This window comes from Pinus tabuliformis, chromosome 5_1 (genome assembly GCF_031772625.1).
Source record: "Pinus tabuliformis cultivar Carrire ecotype Pingquan chromosome 5_1, CPIR1, whole genome shotgun sequence".
NCBI lineage: Eukaryota > Viridiplantae > Streptophyta > Pinopsida > Pinales > Pinaceae > Pinus > Pinus tabuliformis.
Window position 1 is genome coordinate 948131264 of NC_142305.1, and position 10440 is coordinate 948141703.

Consider the following 10440-nt stretch of genomic DNA (forward strand, 5'->3'; position numbering starts at 1 on the left):
AGACCCTTGCAACTGAGTGCGCAGGGCGGTGTCAAGTCTGTAATCAGGATTGAAGACTAATAAAGAGAAGTTGATTCTTATTTCTATGTATTTGCTGTGCATTATCTTCTTTATGTTTGTATTAGTCTATGTATTGCACGCACTGATATGATTGCTAAATATGCTGTAATAACCATAAATATTACACACCCAAGTTAAGGAATCGGTTAATTAGCAAGGAACTTGGGTATTATATGGGTCACGCCCCGAGTAGGGCTGCGCAGAAACAACAACACGGGTTGCAAAGGACTAACAAGTCCGCGTAGCAACGGGTCAGACCGCGAACCTCCAGAAGCACATCAGACATCCCCGGGGTGTGGAAACTTGGTTCTAGCACACTCCCATACTACTTGGGGTGAGACCTCAGTCCGCGCTCCACAGACTGTTGCCGAAAGGGCCAGTAGTACCGGGATTTGCTTGGCTAAATCACCCTTGAACTTGGGTCAGGCCCATATAAGCCAACAAGTACTTTATTGGTGGATTCCACTTTTCCATTAGCTTTTGGATGGTATGGAGTAGATTTGTGGTGTGTGATTTTGTACTGCTCCATAATCTTCTGCACTAGCATAGTTGTAAATTAAACACCCTTATCTATTACAATTTCTCTTGGAACACCAAATTGAGTGAAAATGTCATAAAAAAGAAATGTAACTGCAATATTTTTAGTAGCAAAAGTAAGTGGCTTATATTCTATCTATTTTGTAGCATAATCCGTGCAAACAAGAATGTACCTTTTTTGTTTAGATGGAGGATTGATGGGTCAAACAAAATCTAGAGCCCATTTTTCAAAAAGCTCTATTAGTACCTGTGGCTGTGGAGGCATCTGATCTGATTGAATAGGTCTCCCCATTCTTTGGCAACTATCACATCTTTTGACATATTCCTTGGCATCCTTGAAAAGGAAAGGCCAATATATCCCAAAAGAAGTACTTTATATGCAATTTTTCTATAAAAAAAGTGTCCTCCACATGGTTCATCATGACAAGCTTTTAATATCTCAGGTACTTCATCTTATTGAACACACCTTATGATGATCAAATCATGTCTAGTTTTTTACAATTCTCCTTTTATCCAAGAATAAGGTGCACTGGCTTTGATCACTTTCTTCTTTTCTTTGGATGATAATTGAGGAAGAAATTTCCATATACCTAAATAATTAGCAATATCTGTAAACCAAGCAGTTCTAGTAGATACTGCAAAAGATATTCGTCAAGAAAATTGTATATTATAGGAGTATCATTATTATCATTTTGCATTCTGGAAAGGAAATCAACAACTATGTTTTCTTTTCCTAGCCTATCTAAAATGGTAATACTGAATTCTTGCAATAATAAAAGCCATCTAGGCATCCTACCAATAGTAATTGGTTTTTTCATTAAATACCTAATAAAAAAATGATCTATATGAATGAAAGTCTCATAACCAATGATATAATGTCTAAAATTATTAATGGCATGAACAACAACTAAAAAATCCTTTTCTGTAACTCTGTAATTTAACTCTATAAGAGTCAAATTTTTACTTGTATAGTAAATGGCATAAGAAGTCAAATATTTCTATCCCAATACAACTCCCAAAATTATATTTGAAGCATCAGTTGAAATATGAAATGGAAGAGACCAATTTGGTCCTCTTAAAATTGGTGCTTCAGAAATGTTCTATTTCAATGATTCAAAAGCTTTTTGGTAGTTAGAATTTCAAAAGAAATCACAATCTTTTATAAGAATTTTGAAAAGATGTGAAGTTATTTTTGTGAAATTTTCTATAAACCTTCTATAATAACCCATGAAATCGAGAAAACTTCTAACATCTCTTTGACATGTGGGTACTGAAATTTTGGAAATGAATTCAACCTGTGAGGTATCCACCTTGATTCTAGCACTTGAAATGTGACGGCCCAAAAAAAATCCTTCGTTGAACATCATAATTTTTTTTCATGACTTAATGAAAGATTTGATTCTTTGCATCTAATAAGATTTCCTCAAAAGTGTTCCCATAAACAATAAAAGTCATCCATATAAACCTCTACACAATCATGGTTCAAGTCTAAAAAGATACCTAATACTGCTCTTTGGAATGTAGTAGGTGCATCACATAACCCAAAAGGAAGTATCATGTAAGCATACATACCCCATGGACATGTAAAAGTTGTTTTGTCTTGATATTCAGGTGCCAATTGTATTTGATTGTATCCACTGCACCATCAAGAAATGGAAAATATTTCTTCCCTGCTAAAATATCTAACACTTGATCAATAAAGGGTAGTGGGAAATGATATTTTAGAGTAGATTTGTTTAATTCTTGATAATCTATAGATACTCTCCACTTCACATTCTTCTTAGGCACAATTACCATGGGTGAAACCCATTGGCTATCTGATATTGGATAAATGAATTCATATTAAGCAATTTTTGTAATTCATCTTTAACAATTTCTCTCATATTGGGATTCATCCTTCTCTAAGGCTTTCTTACTGGTTTGACATTCTATTGAATATAAATATTATGCATACATGTATTTGGATCAATACCCTTCATGTCAATATATTCCCATGTAAATGCAAATGAATGTTTTTGTAGCATCTTTATCAATTGTTTCTTTTGAAATTCTTCCAAGTTATTATTAATGTTTAATGTTTTACCTGGATAAATTTCTTCAAAAGGGTTACCAAACTTTTCCATAGAGTTTCATATATTTTGGATTGTTTAGATGAATAATATTCAATTCCACAATCTTCGTGAAAACTTTGTTCTAGTATGTGTAAGGAGTAATTTTTCTCATAATATGAAGAAAAATCATGATTCTTCATTAAATTTACTAATTGACCTTCTTCATGATTTTGTGAACTAGTTACTACTTGTTGAATATTTTCAAAGTCTTCATCATCACCATCTTCAATCCAAACTTCATTTTCCACTTCACTTATTGATTTTACAGGTGGATATAATGTGAATTTCTTGGTAGAATTTCCATAAAAAATGAACATATCACCAGATATACGACTTATGAATGCATCAACTGTAGCTCACCATGATCTACCAAGTATGAATGGGTATTCTCCAAGATTATTTTTGGGAGTTAAAGCCATAAAGTCAACAATATACTCCCATGAATCTCAGGACACATATTTATCTTGTAATATATCATCAGGTTTAATAACATATCTATCTTCTAATTGTAATAAAGATGGGGTATACTGAATATTAGGTAACCTTAATTGGTCCATAGGACTCTTACTCATGATATTAATAGTTGCACCTAAATCAATCAAAGTGTTTGGAATTTCAATACCATTGATGTGAATTTGCACAATGGGGCTACCTAAATCTAAATATTTTTCAATGATAGGTTTCCCCATCATAATATTTGCAAATTTTCCTACCAATTAATTTTTTTTAATATCTTTTATTTTTCTCCTAGTTTCTTGATACACAACTCCTTTATTGTTTTTGCAAAGATGGGTATTTGCTTTATAGCTTGAAGCAAGGGAATGCTTGAAGCAAGAAAATTTTGATGCAAATATTCTTCTATTCATCTAACATGTTATAATTAGGTAAAATTATTTTCCTTTCTATTCATTTATTAATTTGAAGTCTCTTAGGAAAGGGAGGATTTTGTAAGGAAGCAGAAGGTTGTTCAACTATAGGAATTGTAGGAGTTTATTTTATTATATTGTCATATAATTGTGTAGGAATATCTTCTTTTGGAGGGGTATTTTCTTGATTGAGAGATGCCTCCTTTTCAGGAATTTTATCCTCATATTCTTGGATGAAAATTGGTGGTGTTTTATTTTTCAAAACTCAACCAAATCTAAGTTGGACATTGTTTAGACCTAGAGGAGTTATCATACAATCTTGAAAATTTAACCCTCAAAATTATAGATGGATTGTTGAGGTGTTTCTTAATTTGGATTAGGAAGTGGTTATGCAGGTAGTTGGTTAGATTTATGAGGAAATGGAGTGGATGGTAATGGAAGGGGTTGAATTGAAGTCAATTGAGGTTGGAATTGTGGTTGACTGGGTTGTGGTGGTTGGGAAGGAGAATAATATTAAGGTTGGTATTGAGGATATGGTTGTTGGAAATTTTGAGGATACTTGGGATTCCTACCATAAGAACCTTGCCATCCTTGTGACCAAGATGGGTTTTGTGGTTGAGGTGGCCAAGTTTGCCATGGTAAGGGTGTATTCCAATTACTTTGTGGTTGTGCATAAGATTGATATTGTACATTGGGATCTTGTGCCATACTTTTTTTCCAAGGATGTCAAGGAATTTTGGGAGCAACATAGCAAAGTGGTTCAGTTTGACTTGTTCCTACTTCTTCTTGGAAAACAACTTTAAGTCCAAGTATTGAATTTCTACATCTAGGACAGGAAATAGATAATGAAACATTTTTAGCTTTTTGCTTGTTTTGTATCCTTAGCATATCCGATTGTTCACTAAGATTCCCAAGAATATAAGTTATAAATTTATCAAGAAAATTACCTAATTCTGCTCTACTTACTGTACTAGATGGAGATTTGCATACACTTGACATGATTGGATCTCTTGGATTCTTACCATATTTTGATTTTCCTCTTGATATGTATTTGCATAACTCACAGCTTTCTTGAAATGACAATTGAGAAACATATCCTCTACCCATCAGGTTGAGAATGTCAATCCATTCACCCCTTCTGGCTTTTGGCAAGACAATGACATTGTAGACAAATGTCTCCACCAAATCTTTGAGGCTTTCATACTCTTTTTGGGCCATCTTAAAAAATTCATCCTAAGGTCACTATGTATGCAATAATGTTTTCATTTTTCTAAGAATATTCTTTTCATATCATCCCATGTCCTAATAGAATGTGTTCATAAACCCATGAATCATTTACGAGCCCCATATTTTAGATTAGCAAGAAATAATTTCAATTTTGAGTATCAAGTAGATAGTCATATGATATACACAATACCCTAAACTCAAAAAGAAATGTTTCTGGATCCTTAGTTCTTATCCCATGGAAATTAGGGAGGATAGACGGGGAAATATTTTTCATGGTAGACATGGTATCAATATCTAAAATATGGAAACCAAAAGGATCCTCTTCATGAAAATCTCCCTCATCTCCCTTTCAACCTCTACCACCTCCTCCTACTCTACCTCTTACTCCACCAATTCTTGGTCCTTCCTCTCCATTATGTACTTCTCCTTCTTCACCTACCATTGTAGATTCTTCAGAGCTAATATAAGGCTCAATGATAGGGTTGTCTAAATATTCTTCCTCTGGTTCTTCTACTAATGGTAATTCATAAATATTTTCCTCTTTTACTTCTTTTGCAGTAGGTACCTCTAACTCATGTCCTATGTTTTTTTCACCTATTGAGGAGACAAATATGACTCCTTCAGTTAGGGATGTAGGTTCTTCAACTATAAATTCTATAGATGAAGTTGGAGAGTCCCTAGGTTGAATTTATGACCTATTCACTTCAGGGAGTCTTGTTCTACATGCAAATGACTGAATACATGTATTAGAAGGTGGTGTGGCACTACGTGGTCTAGCGAGGGTGGTTGGTGATGTTGATATTGAACTATGTCCTCTACTTACAAATCTACCCCTAGAATCTCATTCTCTATACATGCATCCTAAATTATTTTAATATGAATTAATTATGCATCTAAAGAATGAATGAAACTATTATGAAATGCAATTGCGACAACTATAGAGAACCCCACAATCGTGATGCGCAAGTTCTTACCTGTCGTCTTATCGCTCCCTCTAAATAGGGTTGTTTAAATGAAAATGCATTCTAAGTTAAAAATAGATGCCTATGTATACTTCCTTGGAAATGATGCCAAAAATGTTGGGTAACTTATTTGTCAATTAAATTACTTACATTAAATCATCAATATAGGGTTCGTGAACTTGCGAAGTACACTTGCACTATATATGCTAGGTAATCAACTTTTAATTGGAAGGGGACTATTCTAATTACAAGATGAAAATTAACCTATTTATGACAAGGTATTAGTAATGATACACACACGTTTTGTCTAGAGGCTTAAATCAAATTCAAGACTTGGAAATTAAATGAATTCAAAGTAAACTATGTGTATTTGAAATCTTCAAAATATACTCTACAAGGAATTGAAAACTATTCTATTGACCACGAAATAAAGTTTATTCTATTGGGCTTGAAAGAAAATTTATTCTATGAAATTTTGAAAGGAAATCTAAACTATTGAACTTGGAAAGAAACTTATTTTATGGAACTTTGAAGCAATTCTATTCTAAAACTGATCTATGAAACTTGAAACAAATATAATATAAGATATTGGAAAGGAAATCAAACTATCAAATTAAAAACATAGTTATTATTATTTTTTTCCAAGGAAAAAAGCAAACTTTTCATTAAACATAAAAAGTTACAAGCATATGCCAAAAGCATTCCGTTTGCTATATGATGTTCTCATATAGCTGCTACAAAAAGACAGTCCTTTCTGCACCTCAAAAACTGGCTAAAGTAACAGCTAAAAGGCGAAAAAATACACAGTTTCGCTCTCAGCCTATCAAGGTCTAAATACAGTCCATAAAAGTCTGGTTTAAGAAACAGCTGCACATCGCATGAAAAACACAGTTATGCTTCCAGCCTATCAAGAACTATTGACAGTCCCAAAAAAAAGAACCATCTGGTTATGACCATATTCTATTTCCTGGGCCTCCTCTTAGGAGGAAAACAACCCAAAACGAAAATAGAAATAGCCTTCGGAAATAAAAACTGATGTGTGGTTGACCACCATTAGCTCAAAAAACAGTAAAGTTTCCAAGAGTTTTTGAAATATCATAAAAGTCTTTAGAACTGAAAAGATAAAATAAAATATTAAGAGTGAGGTGGCTGATCCGACACACGGATCTGTCCATGATCTTCTTCCACTACTTTCCAACTGCCCATAACCTGCTGTAGACCTTCCTTAGAAAGGTTGTCTGCTGTAACATTTCGCTCCCTGTAGATGTGGCAAATTGAAAACACATTAAAAGAGAGTTTCAAGGACATAATTTCTTCTAGCAAAGGTCTGAGCATATAACTGTGGCATCTACTTTGTCCATTGACCCATTTAATGACAGATAAAGAATCTCCAAAGATCTGAACTGAGAGGATGTTCCTGTGAATGAGCCAGCATAGAAGAAGTTTTAAGGCTGAGAGTTCTACAAAATTGTTTGTCCCTGAGCCTAGCCCTACAGAAGCTTTTAAGGACTGGGTTTCGTTTAAATGGATAATCATTCCTGCTCCTGCTGTGTTGTTCTGAGAAGCCCCGTCAAAATATGCCCATGGGATTCCTTCTCTGATTTGTTCCTCCCTTATCTGCCTGGTATTCTTTCCTTCCTCTGAATCTGGGATATTTTCGAGGATAGAAGTACTTTGAATTGCAATCGATTCAGCTGTGGTTTCCTTTTCCATGAAAATACTCCTGTTTCTTGCAATCCAGATTCCCCAGCATATGATAGGTGGTAAATTCCTCATTTTCCCATCAGGATAATTGCGCCACCATTTATCCCATACCTCCTGGACATTTTCCCCCTCCCATTCAATCCTTTTTCCAATAAGTTTCCCGACCTCTGCCCAAACTGTTTTGGCAAAAGGGCATGCAAGGAATATATGTCTTATATTTTCAGAATCAGCCTTGCATAGAGGGCATCTCCCCGACCCTTGTTTATACCTAGCTTGAAGAATATCCCATGTAGGAATTTTCCTTTTTAGAATACACCAGAAGAAAAGTCTGGCTTTTGCTGGGCATTTGAGTTTCCATATCAGTTTGACCCACCATTCCGGATCTCCCCATCCTTTTCTAGACATTAGAAATTTGTATCCAAATTTTGGGGAGTAAGATCCATTTTCCGCATGTGCCCAGACCAGCTGATCCTGTCTGTCCCTTATCCTTACATTTGACCGAGATAGCTCTTCAGTGTATACCTTCCATTCGTTCCACCAGGCTGGTCGAAGACCTAGATCTTCTCCAGATTTCCAGGCTTGCCCCCATATTGAGGAGAAACCAATTTTCTCAATTTGACTAAGATGCCAGATACCTTTTGATTCTAGATGTCTGATTAGACCAGGAGAGAGGGCATATTTTTCATTGCATCCAACCCAAGGATCTTTCCCAACCCTCAGGTTTTCCCCATTTCCAATCTGCCATGCCAGCCCTTGTTCGATCACCTTGAATGCCTCCACAGTGGCTTTCCACACCACCGAAACATTTTTCTCCTTCTTAGCTGGGTTCCTTATCCATTCTTCTAAAGGAGTAGGGTCTATGTATTTCCTTTTTACCACTTTTGTCCAAAGATTTTCCATTTTGATTATTCTCCAACCTGATTTTGCTGCCAGTGATATGCTGAAATCATTGAGGTTTTTTATCCCCCATCCACCCCATTCTTTTGGTCTTGCTACTTTATCCCAGGCTACCCATGGCAGAACAGAGTCCTCCTTTGAGCCTGCCCAGAGAAATCTACTGCAGATTCTATTTATTTTCCTTAAAATCCCTTTTGGAACCCATGTTAAGGCAACCCAATAGACTGGCATGGCTAGTAGCACCGATTTGATTAAAGTCAATCTTCCTGCTCGGGAGAGCCATTTGTAACTCCAGTGTGATATTCTGGCTTCGATTTTGGCTACTAGCCAGTTCCAGTCTTGTTTCCTGTAAGCGTTAGGCTTCAACCAAAAGCCTAAATATTTGAAGGGATTCTCCATGCTGAGCACATCAAAAGGAAGAAGAGAGGAGATCTGGTTTTTCTCAAGCCTATTTAGACCTTCTGTGATAAGCTGGGACTTTCTGTAATTTATTTGCATTCCAGTCGCTTTCATGAAGAGGTCCAGGATATTTTTTAATTCCCTGATTTCATTCAGGTTTCCATTGGTGAACAGTAAGATATCGTCCACAAACAAGAGATGTGTGATAAACATGTTGACTGCTACTTCCAATCCTTTTACTGCTCCCTCCCTTTTGGCTAATCGGATCAGATGACTCAGACCTTCTGCCACCAGTAGGAAGAGTAGTGGTGACAGGGGGCAGCCTTGTCTTAACCCCCTGAAGCTTTTAAAAAAAGGCGAGGCTGCACCATTTATTAGTATTGCAAAGCTAACATTTGAGATGCATCCCATTATCCATCTGATGAAATCATATTTAAATCCTAAATGGGTGAGAAGCATCCTTATATAAACCCAATTTATTCTATCATAGGCTTTTGATAAATCAATTTTTATCACTGCTCCCTTCCTTTTCATCTGCTTGACACTGTGTATAGTTTCCTGTGCCACTCCTATAGCTTCGTGGATCTGACGACCATCCAAAAAACCAAACTGCTCATTTGTGATACATCTTGAAAGTATTGGTTTTATTCTTACTGCGATCACTTTGGCAATGATTTTGTATATACAGTTGCATAGGGAGATAGGCCTGTAGTCTTCAAAGGTGTCTGGATTTTCCTTCTTTGGTATAAGTGCTATGAAGGTTGCATTAAATGGACTGTATACCTCTCCTCTTTTCCTAGACTCTTCCACTACCTCTGTTAATTCTGTCCCAATCTGTTCAAAGAAATGTTGGAAGAGTTCTATGGTCCACCCATCCGGGCCTGGACTCTTGTCTTTTGCCATTGATTTGATAACACATTCAACTTCCTCCTTTGTAACTTCATTCATTAAACTCTCTGCTTCCTCCTCCTCTACATATCTAGGGAAACATTGGGCAGTCCTGATTACTTCTGCTAATGTGATTTCCCCTTGTTCCGCAAACAGGTTCTGAAAGTGATTTCTCCCCAGAAGAGAAAGTTCCTCGAAAGTGTTTGCCTCTTCGCCCTCCTCATTTTTTAGTTTCCAAATTGTATTTGCATTTTTTCGCCCTTTTGCATAGTTGTGAAAAAATTTCGTATTTTCATCCCCAGCCTTCAGCCATATTGCCCTACTCTTTAACCTCCATTCCTCTTCTCTTGCCAGAAGAATTTGATCCCTCTGTTTTTCAAGCAGTAATATTTTCTCTTTTGACTCCTGTGATTCGTAGCCATCTGTCTCCGTACATTCCATCCTTTGGAGCTCTTCATTGATTTGGGCTAATTCCTCTTTCTGTCTCTCCCTCCTTGTATTTGCCCATTCGATAGTTGCTTTCTTTAGCTTTTTTAAGTTTTCCATGAACTGAAATCCTTTCCCTTCCTAGGAGCTTCCATCTGGATGATTCCATGTTTCACTGAACAACTTTTCATAGGATTCCTCTTGCAACCATGATGCATTGAATTTAAAAGGCGCTGCTGGTTTCCTAGGGGGCTTGGATAACTCCAAAAATATTGGGAAATGGTCCAAATTTCCCCCCCTCTCCCACCCATTGCCGAAACATAGGGATATTGGTAGTCAGATTTTCACTTAAAAGGAACCGAT

At 36.1% G+C, this 10440-nt stretch overlaps 1 protein-coding gene across 1 annotated transcript; it reads right to left on the reverse strand.

The window, feature by feature from the left end:
* Window positions 1-6897: 6897 nt before the first annotated feature.
* On the reverse strand, window positions 6898-10197 carry LOC149167906 (uncharacterized). Its single transcript, XM_089430625.1, has one exon. The coding sequence runs from the start codon at window positions 10195-10197 to the stop codon at window positions 6898-6900; it is 3300 nt and encodes a 1099-aa protein (XP_089286751.1).
* Between the last annotated feature and the right edge of the window lie 243 nt (window positions 10198-10440).